Source organism: Rhinolophus ferrumequinum, chromosome X (assembly GCF_004115265.2).
Source record: "Rhinolophus ferrumequinum isolate MPI-CBG mRhiFer1 chromosome X, mRhiFer1_v1.p, whole genome shotgun sequence".
NCBI classification, from domain to species: Eukaryota; Metazoa; Chordata; class Mammalia; order Chiroptera; family Rhinolophidae; genus Rhinolophus; species Rhinolophus ferrumequinum.
The window spans coordinates 10026069-10045126 of record NC_046284.1 but is presented as its reverse complement, the minus strand read 5'-3'; the positions used below and the strand labels follow the sequence as shown (position 1 = coordinate 10045126).

General features: G+C 40.4%; 1 protein-coding gene across 8 annotated transcripts in view; it reads left to right on the top strand.

The window, feature by feature from the left end:
* Positions 1-19058, top strand: part of AFF2 (ALF transcription elongation factor 2) — a 475172-nt gene that overhangs the window by 142090 nt on the left and 314024 nt on the right. For 4 of the 8 annotated variants that reach the window (XM_033116400.1, XM_033116364.1, XM_033116416.1 and 1 more), the window contains exons 2-3: positions 7146-7266; positions 16517-17377. In XM_033116400.1, coding sequence (XP_032972291.1) covers positions 7146-7266; positions 16517-17377 — 982 coding nt within the window. Of the gene's footprint in view, positions 1-7145; positions 7279-16516; positions 17378-19058 lie in introns of all 8 variants that reach the window. The other 4 variants (XM_033116409.1, XM_033116392.1, XM_033116372.1 and 1 more) reach the window with 1 other exon arrangement.

Here is a 19058-nt window from a genome sequence, read left to right as displayed (position 1 = left end):
GAGAGAGCACTGGATTAGGAATGAAGAGAATCGTGTCCTGGGTGCAGCTCTAACAGGCTAGAACATTTTCCTGAGCCTCAGCTTTCCATGCTTAAAAGAAAATAGTTATCCCCATCTTGCTAATTTATCAGGTTTTAACCTTTACACCAACCACATGGAGAGGGAAGAGAAAGATTATTCCCATTTTACAGGTAAAGAAACTGAGGTTTAGAGGTGTAAAGCCATTTAGAAGTGATCAATCAAATTGTAAATGAAAGAGCCCTAGCCCCGATCTGAATCTGGATACCATCGTTTCTGGATACACTGCAAAGTTCTTTCGGAACAACAGAGGCTGTTTTGTGGGTTGCTGTCAGCTTAGGTTTTTACTAGGTTTTTCCCATTCCTCGATGCATTCAATTATCTTTGCAGCTTGAGTATTTGGTATTTGTTAGCGGTATTACACCACTTGAGCTGTTTGGGCTTTTGACTAGCTGTTTAGACTAGTCAAAATAATTTTGTTCTAATCCTAAATCAAATCATTTTTTAAAATGTTTTCCTCACCATGTCTGCATTTGACATTGCTGTATGTGACTTAGAAGCCACAGACCTTTCCCTTAAGGAGTAAAAAGTGTAATAGTAGGCATGGAGAACCCCAGTTAAATAAATATAAACTCACACGGTTAACCCCTCTTAGTGAGCATGGTGTAACATAGGATGAAGAATATTTGTACAGTGAAATATAATTCAGCTATACAAAGGAATGATGTAGTGGTCCATGCAACAAGGTGGATGAATCTTCAAAACATTTTGCTCAGTGAAACAAGCCAGGCATAAAAGACTACACATTGTGTAACTCTACACATATAAAATATCCAGAATAACCAAATTCATTCAGAGAGAAAGATTAGTGGTTGCTTAAGGCTGAGCTGCATGGGAGGATTAAGGGAGGGGGTGATAACTAAAGGGTGCAGGGCGTCTTTTAGGGGTGATGAAAATATTTTTAAATTATATCATGGTGATATTGCAAATCTCTGAGTATACCGAAAACCACTCAACACTGTATTGAACACTTTAATGGGTGAATTGAATGGTATGTAAATTATTTCTCAATAAAGCTGTTAAATCGAGAGAGAGAGAGAGAGAGAGAGAGAGGGAATATAAATGTGTGTGGGGACCAGAAGAGAAGGGGAGTGGGTGAGACAGAAACAAGACAAGAGGAGAGTGGTTCTTAGAATGTCTACATGACCCCACTGGAGGATGATTTGACAAGGTTTCTGGGTGAGCTGAATCTTTGCTTCCGTTTTCAGAGGTGAAGGGAATTGGGTATCCCCAAGGTGCCCCTGCAGAATATTAAGCCTGTTTCCTGCCAGGACTTACAGAATATTGGTGTATACCTTGTTTTTAAAAAGCACAGATTTAAGGAGACTCTAAGAATAAGCACTGGCTCATTTCCCTAAGACCTAAAGAAGTTGGCATGGCTGAATGGGCAGCTGGCAGATGTATAGAGTAAATGTCTGGTGTGTTTTCTCTCTTTCTCATTTCTCTCTCTCTCTCTCTCTCTCTCTCTCTCTCTCTCTCTCTCTCTCTCTCTCTCCAATCCTCATCGTCAATGGGAAGAGAGTCCATTTGCTGAAGAGTCTTGCTTTCAGATGTGACAGAGGTTCTACTAATTTTAGAAACTCCTTTCAAGGCCATAGTCACATCTCCAGATCCAAGGTTCTCATGTGTCTTCCCTATATGTGTAAAATAATTTGGCCTTCTTAAAAAAATCTGTTTAAAATAGTTTTGAATTTAGCACTTTACATTTAAGTGCTCATGGATATTAGCAGATGAAGTAAGTACATAGCTTGGGGGCGACTTTGAAGATATTGAATAGCAGAGCTTCTCTTTTTTTAACTGATAAAAACTGCAGAGATATTAGGTCAGTGTTAAATTCAAAATACATCTAGATATTGAAAAAAAGTATCACTTGGAACTCTGACACATGTAGTAAGTATGAACATCTACAAATTTTACAGAAGGCAGAAATTCATTCAGGAGAACCAGGACGGAAGTATAGCTTGCTTCCCTTGGGTGAATTTAATATATGTTTTTATGCTTTTACAAAGATATTTGTGAAAATAAAGGTATTTTAGTGCCAGTTGGATTAGAAAACAAATGAGATTGAATTATTTACCTTCATATACATCATTACTACAGTAAATCTGTAGTAGTTAGCAGTATTTTAAAACAAACTTGTCCTTTTAAAATATCAGTGTTTTTTTTCATGTTTCCCCAACTAGCTTTGTAAAATAACCTAATTAGGTAAACAATGATTATTAAACTTCATAAAATATACAAACCGAGTGGATTTAAACTGGTTTTTATTCTCCCTCACTCAGCTTCTCCCCACAGATGTAGTTAATTTTTACAATCCCTTCAGGGAATGTACATTTTCATGTAAGGAAACTAATGGTTTTTCTATACTCGAATCCAAATTAAATTCCTAAAGTTTTTCCCTAATGGCAATTTCTAATAAAATACAGTCCTAAGGAAAGTTGACCAACGGAGTGCAAATGAGATAACTATTTATTTTTGAGTGTGATGGCAACATGGGAGGCAGAAGGGGCAAAACATGGGTTATTAGGAAGAGAACTAGTCTGAGAACTGGAAGACCTGGGTCCCTGCCTCCTAGTTCTGACACAAACTTGCTGTGAGGCCCATTACCTTTCTGAGCTCAATTTCCTCAGCTGCAGTATGAAGGGACCAGAGCTAGATGAGTGCTAAAATCCCTTCCTGCTCCAACGGTCTCTGTTCTAAAAGACTAGCCTGCATTGTCAGCCCAGGTGTGCTACCCCTGTGAGCTAAGGAAGATGGAATACTGGATTTTTTTGGATATATCCCCAGACGTGGAATTGCTGGATCATAAGGGAGTTCTAGTTTTCATTTTTTTGAGGAACCTCCATACTGTTTTCCATGTTGGCTGCACCAATTTGCAATCCCACCAACAGTGCACAAGGGTTCCCTTTTCTCCCCATCCTCGCCAGCACTTGTTGTTTTCTGATTTATTGGGTACTAGACTTATCGGGGGGATCACTTCATAAATTATATAAATATCTAACCACTATGCTGTATGCCTGAAACTAATATAAAATAATACTGAATGTCAACTATAATAGGAAAATAAAAATTTTTTAAAGTAAAGTCTACTTGGAAATAAAAAAGTGATTTTTTTTTAAAAAAAAAGATGGCACAATGGAACGTTCTCAATCTCGGTGAATCTACAATGTGCCCTTGGTTTCATCACCCCATGAATGCACCTCTAATGATGAAAATGGGAGTTACCTGTGTACAAGGTCAGATTTAAGGAAAAGGATAGGAGAGTATCTAAGAAAAGGAGAAGAGGGGAAGAAATCAGTTGGACTTGAAGATGGAAGAGACACACGTTCATATCTTCCTTTGCAGTTATTTTCATGAGGTCTTGGGACAGCGCTTCTCATTTCAGGAAGGCCTTAGTTTCCGCCTCTGTTAACAAGGGCAGTTTCTCTGTGACAGGAAGTCAGGGAAACAGGTGGGTGAAATCAGAGCTAATATAAAAGCCCCATTCTGGAGAGAAGCTTCAGACCATCACCCCTTGTGCTGGAGTAATGGTACAGTAGGACCTCGTTTTATTGCACCTCACATTGTTTTGCTTTACTGATAATGCGTTTTCCACAAATTGAAGGCAAGACCCCTCCACAGCAAAAAAGATTACAACTTGCGTTGTTGAGATACTCGTTTTATTGCAGTGGTCTAGAATGGAACCTGCCATATTTCCAAGGTATAGCTGTAATTCAATGAAACTTGTGATTCTTTCTGTCTTTTTCCTATCAGCTAGGGCAGATGTCAGTAAAGCAGAGATTCCAAAGAGATAGGCTGTAGAGGGAAAAACCAAAAGCCTTTGGTTAATTAAAAGTCAATTGAGTTTTGACTGTTCAGTGGTTTTTATATCACCACAATGTGACAAATTTCATTGTATCTCTGGAGAAAAATGTTGGAAGAACATCCTAACTTGCTAAGAGTGGCGAGTCCTTGAGTTGAGCTTTTTGGCTCAACTTCCCGATATGAAAGTAGGTTTTCACACTGGTAGGACCAATTCACCCTGTCCTCATTAGTGTAAATAAACTTGAATTATTTAGACAATATGATGATTAATTCTGATTTCTGGCTTGAGTACATTTTTGTGGGCTGTGGAGTCTTTTTTTCCCCCTTTGGAAAACAAGCCCGGGAGTGTAAAGGTACATCACACCATCAGGGGACAGACGTATACTTTCCTGTGGCCTCTGCAGGGCTCACAGGTTCAAACACAACCTGCCTGAATTATAAGAACTTTAATTGAGTAGATAAAGAGGTCCTCATAATTATAAACTGCAGTAGGTATAACAAGAGGCTAAATACATAGCTGTGGTTTTAATTAGCTGGTGCTTCAAATTAGTAATTTTGGTTTCAGTCAAATCAGTGACATTCTACACTGTGAAAGCCTCATGTAGTTTATTCCTCATTATACCTCGCCATGTGAAGCTTTCAATATAACACCATGCTGAGCAAAAAAAGGAAAAAGTTGGAGAGATTTGGTTCTCTTCCAAAAGCAGTGGAACTCTATAGAGATTTAAATTCATTCTCGCCAGAGATATGAGAATTAACTGTTCTTTGTTATATGTGTTAAAAACTGCAGCAGGCAGTTTTCTTGCAACAGATAACACCCATGTGCACACTCAATCTGCTATTCAGATTTTCGTCTGGAATCTGGTAGCTAATGAACTGCTGGAAAATGCAGCCAAGAGCCTCGGAACGAATCAAGCCCGGGTAGAAAGCACCAAAAGTGCGTTGACTGCTGGCCACTTGAAGGGTTGTCATGCAAGTTGAAGCACGTTTCCGTTTCTTCTTCCCCTTTTCTTTCCCTTCAGTGTTTTAATTATATCTTTCCCTCAGAGGAGATGGAAGGTAGTTTGCGAAGCCAAGAGACCAAAGTACTTCAGTTCTCTTCATGGAAGAATTAAATGTGATCTATAGGCCTGTCATTCTGGGCTGTCGGGTACACGGACAGCTAGAAAACTGACATCTTGCTGGCATTTCTCAGAAGCAGGAGACTTGGGCTCTTGTTTCTCTGTTACTTGCTACGGCAGGCAAAGAACTTGTGTCCTTCTCCTTTGCAACAAACCCTCCTCTGACCCTGACTAAACACTGCTTTAACTGGTCCTCCACCCATACCCCGACACCCTATCTTTTACACATCTTGACAAATTGAGGATGGGCTTGGGTCAGGCACAGTCAACATCTGGTGCTGAGGAGGTCAAATCTCGTGCTCCACACTCCATGGACTGAAGATGTTACTCGCCCTGGTCTGTTACACATCAGCTTCCAACACAAAGGCTTTGTGACGCCTGGCAGCTGTGTGGGGTTCTGATCTCAACTTGGGAGTGGAAATGAGAGATGATGCTAGCAAACGTAACACCTGTGGGTGGCATCTGACGCTACGAATGATAGGCTGGCTTCCCGTGTCTGGACTTGGCATCTTTCTTGGCCAGGCAGGGCCCAGATGTGGGGCCGGGGCTTTGGGTAGAGCTCTGCAGGTTCTTTGTTTTTCCCAGACAGGGATAACGTTTGCCGAGCACACTCATCAGTGGCCCAGTGAGCTCTTCTGTATCTGGCACTGTTTGTATTATGATAGCATACTGTATATGTAAACATCCTATAAATATTGCCACTGTTTTTAAGATGGAGAAAGGAAATGTTGTTCATCCAGAAGATCGGACTAGCAAAGTCACTTTGAATTTGTCAGTTCAAGGATTCCTATGGAGAAAGGTGGATGATGAAGTGCAATAGCATCTTACTCTCCATGTATATCAATATCTAGTTAAGCTGCCATGGATATTTCATGCTCTGGGCTCTTATTTTGTAAATTAAAGTTATGCTCCTCCTGAGCAAACGAGGCTACCCGTGATAGGCAGTAAGGTTTGGAATGTATTCAAAACCTGTCGACTGTACTTTTCTGTCAGGGTTTCTCCTGTTAATTCCTTTAGCTGTTATGTTCATTTGCATGTCAATTATCTAATTAAGTCTTAACATGGCAGCACTAACATAGGGAAGGAAAGCAACATTTATATAGCGCCTGCTAGGCATTTTATGTACATTCATATAATTTAAATTTGCCCAGCATATATGGACTCAATTGGGGTAAGATTACAATCAAAAGCAGGGGGAAAAATCCTAATGAACAAAATAAAATCCACTATGGTAAGACTTACAGATTATAGTTTCTTATGCACTGTCTTGCAGGATGAAGAAAATAATTGTTTTCGTAATAAGAAAGCATTTCATTCTATAAAATCCAAGGGACCAGAACACGTCTTAGATAATGTCTGGAAGCTTTTGTGCTGATCCTCCAACGGAAAAGCCTGAAATGCGATGAGTGTCACAGAGTTACATGTGTTTGTAAAACATTTGTGCAGTTAGTCATTGAAGGCTGTTGATACCTCCTTTCATTGTTAATAGTTTGTTGTAGAAGCCAGACCCCTTTCTTTGTGAAAAGTTTCCCAAAAAGGCTTTCAGTCACCCATGATGCAAACAATGAAAAGACCAAAACAGCAATAGTAATAAAAATGAGTGTGAGTGATTGACTGATTTGTGTTTTTTTTTGTTTGTCTGTTTGTTTTTATGGGCTTCCAAAAATGTCCTTAAACTCTTCTGTGATTTCATCACAAAGGCCAAACTGTGGCTGTGGGCTCAGGACAGAATCCCAGACATCATTTCCCTTAGGGTTTTGTGACATCTGTGACTTCTCAGCCCTAGGCGGTTGGCAACACAATGTAACTTGTATTCTGCACAGGGGGCTGATTTTGGGGGGAGTCTGTAATTGTAGTAATCAAGCAAGGACAAGAGAAGAGGGAGGATTCTGCCATACTTAAGTGGTCATAAATGCCATTTCTAATAATAAAGTTTCTGTTTTCTTCTGTATTCCGAAGGTCTGGTCAGGAACTTAAATCTATTGGGAATAAAGGAAAAGATTCTCTGATCTCTATGCAGCATCAATTTGGGTAGCCTTGACTTGGATTTTTTTTTCCTTCTTATTGATAACAAGGGAGAGCTAAATGACTTACATGACTAATCAATCTATTTCTCCTTTTGTCTTTTTCTTTTCATATTAGTCACTATGAACAAGACCGTAGTGCACTTAAGAAAAGGGAATGGGAGCGGAGGAATCAAGAAGTCCAGCAAGAAGACGATCTCTTTTCTTCAGGATTTGATCTTTTTGGGGAGCCCTACAAGGTAGCTGAATATGTATGTAATTTATCTTTCTGAAAAATCGTTGCTTGTTACATTTTGGAACACACTAACCAATATTTAATCTGTTTCCAAAGCACCCAAAGCATTTCCAGGAGAATATAGTTTACAAATGAACTGTATACATACACTGTATTGGGGGGCAATTGTAAGTTTCTGAGGAAGTTTTCAGAGACAGATTTCATCTTCTTTGGTGAGCACAGTAAGATTTGAAAGCGATTTGTGAGACTTCCTATCTCTCAGGAGTTCTTTACTGCCCAACACTTCCTACAGCAAGGAATGGCCCCTTGACACTTTCTCCCACTTTGATTATCAGCAAACTATGTCTATTTCTCCTCCCAATAAGTGCCATCCATTGCAAGGCCACTGCTTCCTTTTCCAATTTAGGTTGTTAGCAGCTGTTCAGTGGTTTGAGTGCTCTTTGAAAATTACCGTTCTGGGAGAAAGGGAAAAGCCAATCATTTTTTCCTGGTGGTTAATAATCATGGGTTAGGAGACCGCCTCAAGTTGAGGGATAGCATAGCAAGGTTGATTTTCTAGTGGTATTCTGGCTAGTGTGTCTCTCTAATAACGATCATACTGCTATGTCTTCAAGTAGGGATTTCACAATGACTTCCTCTGAACTTTGTATTTGGGGTGGAGGTTGGGGGCAGAATCTCATTAAATTGCTGGCAGCTGGTTGGTTTTTAATGAAATTTCGTAGCAGTGTAATTTCTGTAACGAAACAAAAACGACGTAAGAGGTAAAACAAAAATTGAGTTGTGATTTTAGAAGAGCACCACTTAGTGACTTATGGAAAAGGAAAGTCCTTAATGAGGACTTCAGAGGCACAGACACTGCTTTGGGATAGAGAGTAAGCTGTTTGAATTGGTGACTAATGAGACGGGAGTCTTGCTGCCTTATTCAGAATAAGTAAGAAGCTCTTGATGGAGACACTCGGGTGTCTTCCATGTTTGATAAGTCTGACAAAGAGATTTAAGTCCTCTACACTACTAGTTTTCAATTTGTCAATAATTGTATAATTCTTTCAAAAGCAATTTTTTTCTCTCTCAATAGATTTAATTCTTACAACCCCTTTGAATGTTTCTATTTGAAATGTGATTAGTTTAATAAGCATGTATTTGAAGCCCCTTATGTGCTAGTCACATCTTAGACAAGTACAAAGGAGGGTAAGAGATGGTCCCTGCCTTCAAGGAATTCCTTGCCCACTGACAAAGATTTTCATGAACGAGTGAAGGCATGACTGCATGGTAATTGCTAGAGAGATAGGCAGGGGAAAGATTCGTGAAGACTTTGTACCTCATACCAAGGAGTTTGGACATGATTCTGTACACAAGAGAAGTCATTGCAAGTTTTTAAGTCAAGGCATGGCTGGAACAGACAAAGAATTTAAGAAGATAACGTTGAAAGTGTGGAGAACGGCCCAGAGGGAAGTAAACTAGAGACAGGTAAAGACTCTATTGTAGTTGGCTGAAGGGAGTTTATGACAGGCAGGATTTAGTGTAGAACGAGGGAGTTGTAATGATAGGACTGGGTGTCTGATTGGATGTGGGGAGTGTGGGATACAGATGAATGAGTTCCATCTTTTTGACTTGAGAAGATGGTGGTATTAGCAGGTTGTTCAGGAGTACAACAGGGTTGGTGCTTGTAGAGAAAAAATAATTCTGTTTTGAGCATGTTGGGTTTGAGAGGCCAGTGGGTTATCAAGGGAGAGATATCCAGTAGGCATTGGATATATAGGGATCTGGGGCTAATGAGAGTGGTCACGAGAGAGAGTTAGGTGTTATCATGTAGGTGTCAATGGAACCTGTGAGACTGAATATTATCACTGAGTCAGATTACTGAGTAAGAGGAAGGACAAAGAGAGAATCTTGGGGAGTAGCAACATTTAAGGGGTAAAATAGGTGATAAAAGCAGAGGCCAGGAAAGGAACCTGAAAAGCGGTGAATGATCATAGAAGTAGGAAGAGAACTAGGAGAGTCATTTAATAGAAACCAAAGGAATAAGAGATTTATGGAGGAGGGATTTGTTAGTTACATGTGCCATAGAGGTCAGGAAAGGTCAGGAATGGAAAGTGGCTGTTGGATTTGGCACTTAAGGGGTAATTAGCAACCTTAGGGGGAGTTGTTTTATTTGTTGTTGGTTGTGGCCATTGTGAGAAGCCAAACTGCCATGGATTGAAGAGTAAATGGCAAGTACTAGTACAGTAAAGAAACAAAGGCAGTGAATGTAGACTTGATCTTGCAGAGAGTTTTTGTATGGAGGGAAGAAGAGAAGAAGCTAAGTTAGACTGCAAGGGGAGACATTATATGGAAGAAAACATTTTTAAAGTGAAAGAAACTTGAACAAGTTTAGAGATTGATGGGAAGGAACCAATGTCAATGGATAAGGAGGGGGTGAAGATACAGGAGGGAGAGCTGAGGATGAGTAGAGCAAGATCCCAGAGGAGATGAGAAAATACAAAACCAAGAGCATGTGAAGAGTGATGAACCATGGGAAGGAAGATGGGAATGGAATATTAGGATGAGAACAAAGCAGGAGAGTGGGAGGAAGATTGAGGGCAGGTCAAGAAGTCGTGGCTTCCTTTTTTTTTCCCCCAGAAAATGGAAGGGAGGTCAAAGGAGGATAGATGCCTCATCCCTTCTTGAGAAAAAGGAACAGCCAGATGAGTTTTACATGTTATACCTGGATGGGTTAGAAAAATGAACTTGACTCAAAGGGCTCATCCTTAAAATTCAATATCTGTTTCATACTCAACAATATCTTAAGGTGCAGGATCCTCGGTATATTCCCCCTTTTACAATTTCAAGTCCTGTTCCTTTAATGGTCTTATACCTTTAAGGTAAATGCCATCTCTTGTTGACAAGGACTGTCATATAGACGCATATTTATTTTTAGATGTAAGCAGTGTATTTTTGAGTAGGCAGTTAAAAAATCTGTTGTCAATGTTGTCAGGAGTTTTCAAAATCCGTCTGTCTTGATGCATCAAGGGTGCATCAGGTAGAGACACAGGTGGGGACATTAGGCTAGTGCAGGGCCAGGCCTCTTACGTGATTAGTAGTAGCCTGTTGCCTTTATGCTTCTTGATTTGGAAGCCACTTTGTTCTTGGGTCAAGACTATGAAGGAAAGGAATAATGCTAACAGTTGATGACCTAACAGTTAATGCTAACTGTCTTTCACTGCTGTTTTGATGACCAGTTGCCATTTTGTGCTCCTTCCATGTTCAGGGTTCTCTGCATGATCCCTGGGGAGTATGCCTCTCCTTTCACCCATATTATGATACTATACCTGATGTGCACCTCCCAAAGCTCCCCATACCTGTACCGGTGTGAACATCCTTGGAAAAGCTTGATATACCCTTTGCAACGGGAGTTCTAGAGCTGGCCCATGAGCCACTGGTAGAGACGAAAGCATATCACAAATCTTCCTTAGGGTTGTGGTGGGAATGCTTATCAAATCAAAAATCAAAAGTCCTGTGGTGAATCAGGACTTGCAGGCAACTTCTTGCTACCCAAAAACCTAAAATATGCCTCGATCACTTATCCATCTGTGTCAGTGGTTATAAACTAGCCAAGGAACACCAGGGCCTAGGATCCACTGCCCTTTCTTGGCAGAAAGAAGAAATGATGATCTCTCATGTTCCTGGCTGATTCCTTTCCTTTCCTTGCTTCACCTCTACCACTCTCAGTATGCAAAGAATGCTGACCACTCCTAGATTTCGTTGGTGGATAACCAATCTGTGTGGCTGTTTTGTTGCTTATACCTTTCAAATTTGAGTGTGCTGTGCTGTTGAGAAGGATGTCTTTAAAAAGTGCTTGGAAAATGTGACATGTCTAGATTAGTGAGGAAAGATCCGGAGGAATGAGGAACTGGCGTGTATCAAGTGCCTACTGTGTGCCAGGCGCTGTGATGGGGCTTTATATATATACTTGTTTAGTCCTTACAACAACCGGAGTAGGCAATTTCCCGATGTTTCACATGAAGAATTTGAGACTCAGAGAGGTGACGTGGCTTCTCTGCCGCTTCATATCCATGTACGTGGTGAATCTAGACTAGTCTGTGTGATTCTATATCTGTAACTGGAAGATGTTTATATCCTCTAACAGGAAGTCAGAAGACCCAATAAGCTTACCTCCTGTGTGACTTTGGGGAAGAAACTTCTTTTCTCTGACCTATAGTTTTCTCCTCTCTGAAGTGAATAATAACACCTGATAATAAAATAATACCTGATAGCAATAACAGCAGCAAACATTTATAGCTCTTCACCGCTCAACAAGAATGAGGAAACTGAGGGACAGAGAGGTTAAGTGGCTTACACAAGGCCATTTGGGTCTGGGCAGGTGGAAGCCAGATTGAGACTGGAGCTGCTCTGCTGACTCACACGATTGTTGTAAGGATCAAGTCAAACAACCCAGGAACCCTGGCCCAGAAATCTGTAAAGTGCTGTGCAAATTCAAGGTATTATTATTATTTTAATTAGAGTAAAGAAAGATATAGCAACTTACAGCTTAGAGAGATCAACTGTAAAAACATAAGAATTAGAAAAAAGGAATTACTAAATCGCATACAGTAGCTCCAATGAAATAAAAAGAAACTTAAAACTTATTTTGTTACTTGTATTAAAAAGAAACATTATGGGACAATAGCCTCTAGCACATTAATCTTTCAATGAAATTATACTACCGATTTGTACATAGCATTAGACGCAAACTGAGGCAACTTTGTACTTCCTGAAGTAATGAGAGGCGAACAGCTTAAATGAAGGAGTGCTGTTAGTCATGAGCCACAAACTAGACATGTAATTTATGCCTGAAAATACTTGGAAAATGCATTTCCTTGATGATGGAGAAATTGTGATTACTTAGAAAATAATGGCTGCAGCAGTTACCTTTAAGGAATCAACCAATTATCTAGAATGGGAAGTAAAGAATTGGCCAAATTGAAAGAAGCCTGTAATTGATTGAAATGGCTAGATTTCATTTTTACCATTTTTATAATGTTCAATCAGGACTGCCTAGAACACCTTCTTCCTTAATAGGATTACTAAGACTCTGGAGGGTGAAAAAGAACCTTTAGTGTGAACCAGAATTGCTATGATGTATAATGAGAGTACATTTTGTAGGTGTGCATAAATGTATTTCAGGCCCCATTGGGTTTTCTATCCAGTGGATATCATATCTACATCTCGAGAAATTTAAAAACTGGTTGACAGTTACCTACCTCCAATGGTGGGAAGGCGGAGTTGACTCTGGCTACCTGGACTGTACTGTTATTTATTGGAGATTGTTGAAATGATGGACTTCTTGAGGCTGTGTCTATGTGTCCTCTGTGCCTAACCCTGCCTCATGAATGTTTTCAATTTACCAGTATGTGTCTTAAGAATGAGCATGGTAATTCCTACTTGTAGCCACAGCACGTCTGTTATGCAAAGCATATGGATCTTCCTTCAATCAGCAACACAGAAAGTGTCGCCAGTGAACTCAACCTTGAACTGTCTGCTCTGCAGTTCCGGTCCCAAGTCCCTTTGAGACAATTCCTCTGTGAGGAAGCTAGTCTAAGGGAGTTGACATCCCTCCATTCCTCCGGGTCATTCCAGCGTCACTCCTATGTCATTAGTGCTCAGGAAAGCCCTGCACTTGGAGCTATTAGCTTAGCCCCCTAAATCCACATGCAGACATGCCTTCCCTGGGTTAGACTTTAATGCAATGCTCTTGCTTTTTAGTCATCATAAGGAAAAGCCACGTGAAGAACATCTTTGCATTTTGTGTAAAATTGGTGCTGAAAAATTGTATTGTGCAAAGATTCTTGTAACCAAACCAATGCGAGGAATTCCCTGCCATGTTTTAGTATCCAGTAATCATTTGTCTCATTTAACCAATTAGGCTCTGCTTCCTTCCATCAGACAAAGAGAATTCTATAAGCTCTGAGCTTTTCCTTATTGCCTTAGCTACCAAGAAACTCAAACTTCAATGTTCAGTCGTAGTAACCAACTTAGCTTGACTATTGCTTTTCTATTTATGTACTCCAAGCCATTGCAAATCCTTTCTTTTGATGTAGGCAGCTTATGAATTATAATTTGATTCTGTTCAATTCAGCAACAATTTATTGAGTACTTAATATGCACCATACGTGGTGCTAAGTTTTGAAGATAGAAAGGTGAATAAAAGGTGGTCTCTGACATTTAAGAGCTCATAGTTTTATGCAGGAAAAGAAATCATTCCTTTAGTATATTCTATATAGTAGGGGGTTTATTTTCTAGACTTATTTTCAGAACTTTCAATTTTCCTCTAATTTTACTCATGTACACATCGTTTTCACCATTGGCCAGTTTAGAACTTCTAATTTCAAACATGTTTTAAAACCTAGAGGTGGGAGAAAATATATAGGCATGTATCAGAAACTCAGATCATTATAACAATGGATATAAATGAAGAGACATTAAAGCCAAACCAAGATTCTCTCCACTGAAATAAAGATGAGCACGTCCCTTTTATTTATTGCTGAACAGGATCAGGGATGTGATTAGCTTGCTTGCAAGCAAATGGGCCTTGACGTTTTGAGTCCTGATGAGGTAGGCCTAGAGAGAGCAAATTACTTCTCTGGGCTTTGAGGTATCATGGTGGTCTCTGTGATATCATGGGGCAAGGTTCTGATTCTGTAGAACTCAGTTTCAATGAAAGGTCAATGAACTTTCCATGAAAGTCAAGTAAACTTCCAATGAAAGTGCAATAAATTAAACTTTGAGCTTCCTGGTAGCTAAGGCAAAAAGGGAAAGCTAAAGGTTATAGAATTCTGTCTGTCTGATGGAAGGAAGTATATCCTAACTCACTGAAGGAGACAATGAAAAATGAAGGCATTTAAAATGGGAAATGAAACAGCGTTATTCCCCTTGGTGGGTCCCATCCTGGAAGATAGCCAGGCATTAGTGTTCATTAGGTAATCATTAGGTGGCCCTAGAGGTAAATTGCGGGAGATGCCAGAACAACTCCTTGCATCAAATTCTTCCTGGGCTCTCAGCTCAATGAAATCTCTTTGTTCTGAATTTAGGGATTGAATAGAGAAACCAGTTTTGGCTGCTGCCCAAATAGTTCATTGTGCAACTCTGTTGAAGAGGAGACTGCTGTATATATAAAGAGTTTATTCTTGCCTTAGTGGAAAAGTAATTTCTGACAGTAAATTGACAAAGCTAGGGCCTTTAGAGAATAAAAGTGATTTCCACCCATCTTTATTAAATATGCCTTTCAAATATACTTCTGAAGTGGAGCGATTACTCAGCTGAGGATTATATGGAATGTTAATTGTTTAATCACTACTTCAGCACTAAGGTTGCATGTAATGCAATATAAGATGTTCTTGAGGATAAGAAAACTAAGTTGACATATATTTATTTGATTTCTAAAATTCCCCATCACCCACAGACCCCTATTAGCATATATTTAGTACACTTTTCCTTAATCTTTGAAATCAGATTTCCCTCATTGCCCTCATTTCTTTGGAAGTGTCTTCTATTAATATGATTTAACACGTGATGTGAGTTGGCTACTGTATACAGTATATGGAGCTCATGTTAATGATGAACTCAAGGTTTCCAGTTCAAATCTCTCTCTGGTTGTTCCTTCTTGTTATCCTTTGCTGGCTCCTCTTCTTTTCCCAGTCTCTTAAAGGTTGATGTTTTCCAGGGCTCTCTCCTGAGCCCAGTCTTCTCATTCTACATTTTCTTTCCCTGGGTGATTTCATCCATTCTCGGCACTTCACTCTCCATTCATTTGCACACTCTCCATCTTCACATACAGAGCACAGCACACAGCCACAACCTAGGTTTAGACCGAGATACCCGACTTGGACAGGCACACTATCTGTGTACGTCAGGAGACTGGGCTGTGTCAAGTGTGTGTGAGAAACCTTAGATGTTAAATATCTGTCTTCACTGGAGGTTATAGCAACAGGGAGGTGGTCACCCCCTCCTGTGCATGGAAATCATGCCTATGGCTCCTGAGACAGAAAGGCTACATAGAGTGGGCATCTTCCCCACCCAGTGGCCCTGCTGCCACGTGGCTCCTTGGGTGCCAGTAGCCTTGTTTCATTGCAAATTCTTGAGCCAGGATAGTACAGGTTAGGCACAAAGAAATCCTTTGTCCTTCTGAATTCAACAGCTTGTTTGGATGACATCTTTAGCAGGTAAAGAGAATAAGAAAAAGTCACTTTCAAAGTTGAAAAGCTGAGCTTTCCTCAGAGTCATTTCCAAGTATATAGCTCTCCACCATTTTTCAGTTATGTAAAGCTGTGCTTTTTATATTACAAAAAAAAAATTGCAGGAACTTAATTATTTTAAAAACAATCACAGTCATTGTAATAAGATTAGTATATCCTACAGGGGATGGTATAGCTGGTATGTTGGTTGTCCATAAAACGATTCGGTTGCCAACATCACTTTGAAAAGCTGACTGTGTTTTGATTTACTTAAGCAGCAGTACAAATTCTTAAATACATTTTTTTCTAAGTCATTGAAAAGACACAGGAGAGCTTGAGTCACTGTTGATGAACAGTTGTACCATTTCAAAGTAAACGAGCATGAATCCTCAATATGTAAACACAGTTGCCCCCAGAACATATAGGCTGACAACAGTAATTTATAGTCCTTTGATTGAAAGGAATTAGATTCGCTTTAGTCATAAGTTAACCCAATTATTATACATGTTGTTTAATCCCATGCCTTTTCTAAACTGCAAGTAGTCATGATGGCACTATTTAACTGACTTCCTTCACCAATGGGCTAGGCCATTTTCATGGTATAATGCAGGGCAAAGGGCAGATGTGTCAAGAAGAACAATAAGTCGAACATTCCTTTATGATTCCAATGGTCAGTAAGCAGAAGTTGTAAATCCCAATGTAGAATATAGCAGTTCAGCTCATCTGACCTAAAATAAGTTATTTTGCTCATAAAATTCAGAAACGACATAATTTAAAACTTTCTCCCGATGAGTCTGTTTAAGGACAGGCCAGGGGGCATACAAACGTTATAAACACAGCTCACTCCAAGAAGCTGTTTCCATAGCGTTATTGATTTTTTTTTCTTACATAGCACATGAAAAGTATGAAATTATATAGCAGCAGAAGAATTTTAAAGAACGCTATATGGTAGTCTACTTAGAACATCTGTTTGAAACATTAACATTAGGAAACACAAACCTATTCATTCTCTCTCCTCCCACCCCCATCTTTTTGTTATTTTAGACAAACAAAGGCGATGCCCTTGCCAACCGAGTCCAGAACACGCTGGGAAACTATGATGAAATGAAGGATTTGCTAATTAACCACTCTAATCAGAATCATCTAGTGGGAATCCCAAAGAATCCCGTGCCCCAGACTCCCATCAACAAAAATGAACCAAGCTTTTTTCCAGAACAAAATAACCGAATGATCCCACCTCACCAGGATAACACTCACCCCTCGGCGCCAATGCCTCCGCCTTCTGTTGTGATACTGAATTCGACTCTGATACACAGCAACAGGAAATCAAAACCTGATTGGTCACGAGATAGTCATAACGCTAGCATTGCACCCGCCAGCCAGGCCAGTAGTCAGCCAAGTAAGATGCAGCCGTCGACGCAGGACCAGCCCCAAGCCAGACTGGAAGACTTTTTTGTCTACCCAGCTGAACAGCCCCAAGTTGGAGCACTCGAAGGGTCAAACCCCTCAGCAAAGGAAGATAGTAATCTCAAGTCCAGTGGAGGGGATGTGTTCAAAGAAATCTTTCAATCCAACTTACCAGAAGAATCTGAATTTACGGTGCAGGCACCTGGGTCTCCCCTGGTTGCCTCCTCCTTGTTGGCTCCCAGCAGTGGCCTATCAGTTCAAAATTTCCCACCGGGGCTTTACTGCAAAACCAGCATGGGACAGCAAAAACCAACCGCGTATGTCAGACCCATGGATGGCCAGGACCAGGCACCTGACATCTCTCCCACACTGAAACCTTCGATTGAGTTTGAGAACAGCTTTGGGAATCTGTCATTTGGATCCCTCTTGGATGGAAAACCCAGTGCAGCCAGTTCAAAGACTAAACTGCCAAAGTTCACGATTCTCCAAACAAGTGAAGTAAGTAATTTTTAAGTTTTGGTTTCTTTTTTTTTTTTTCTCAGTTCACTGCTCTAACCTCTAGAATCAAATATTCACCGGCAGCTCTTATTTACCTTCTTGAGCCATACATGAGACTCTTCAAGGTCAGAGTCTGAGTCTTGATCTTCTGTCACTTGTGACTTGACTCATTAACACGGCAAATACAGTTAAATCTCCATAATTTGGAATGACGAAAAACAAGGTCAGTCTGAGTGAATGAAAGGTTGGACTTATAAACTAGTTTCAGACCATGCATTTGTAGTATTATGTACAAATTAATAGCACTGGAGATTTTTATTGGTCATAAGCAGTATGGGGTCCGTGAAAAGATTGTGAGGCACCATAGGCCTTGACTAGCCAATAGCATATCATAAACACAAAACGCAGAAGTTCCTTAAGGTACAAGAGTGTACATGTGTGATTTGCTGGAACCAGAAGCAGAAGGCCTTCTTTAAGAATCTTAGCTTCTTGAGTATTTGCAGGGCTACTCCTTGGCAAGTTCTTCTGTTATCTTCTGTAGCCCTCCATCTTCTTTTCTGCATCCCCTTCTTCCACAGGTACCTACATAACCCTCTTACACTACCTTGATTCCTTCTGTCAAAGCGAAAGGCATTATGCTCAACCAAAACCCCACTGGGTTTAGAATGACTAAATGTCATACCCTTCTCAGGAATCATGGCCTTGAAAAAGAGAAATCCCAAGGGACCAAAGCCTCTCGTAAAGGAACGAATCGCTAATGATTGGATCTCAGGCCTGGTGGCCCGTGGGTGGGGGCATATATTGGGTACCCCTCAGATACCACCGTGTATGCGGCTGCCTACTACACTTCGAGCGCTTGATGGAAGAAGCCACTGCTTTTAGATTGGATTCTTGTTCTGGGGACTAAAAGCTTGAAAAGACACAGAGGAAGAAAGTAGATTGAAATTCTTACTCAATAGGAGTCACAGACAGTGTGTATGGTTGCAGATTCCAAGTTAGTGTGTCTGGACTAGAGAAGTCTGACCATATGTGCCCTCTGGCTTTTCTTCCTTTATTCATACTCAGCAGATGTGGTGATTTCAGAGGACGATGGGAACGCACAGGAAGGGAGGACTGGGGTTGGTTGTATTTTCTGAATGCGTGTTTTTAATATTGTTTCATTCCTGAGGCAGTTTTTCTTTTTGTGTCATCATTCATCAAGTCTTGTCAAGCTTCCTCCTAAATATCTCCCCGATCTGTCACCTCGTCACCCTCACTGCCTTCAAATCGTCCATAAGCATCTCTCACCTGGATTGCTGCAATAGCCCTTCCTACCCGGTGTCCACCCCCTCTAGTCTCACCTCTCTTCCAAACCATCGTCCATGCAGGCTGATCTAACAGGCAGACCTGACCATGTCAATCCATGCTTTGGATTCTTCAATGTCTTCTCATCACTTCCAGGGCAAATTTCAGATTTCTTAGCTCCGCATACAAAGCTCTTCACTCTCTGATTTCACACTGCCTTTCTGATGTCATATTTCACTACTTCTTCGTAAGCAGATGAAGTCCCAGCCATGTGGAACTACCTGCGGTTCCCTGTCATATCATGCTTTACCACGCTTCCTCGCTTTTGGGCCTACTGTCCCTTCAGCATACAGTGTCTTTCCTTACGCTCCCTTGTTTTCCTGGTGAAGTCCTTTTT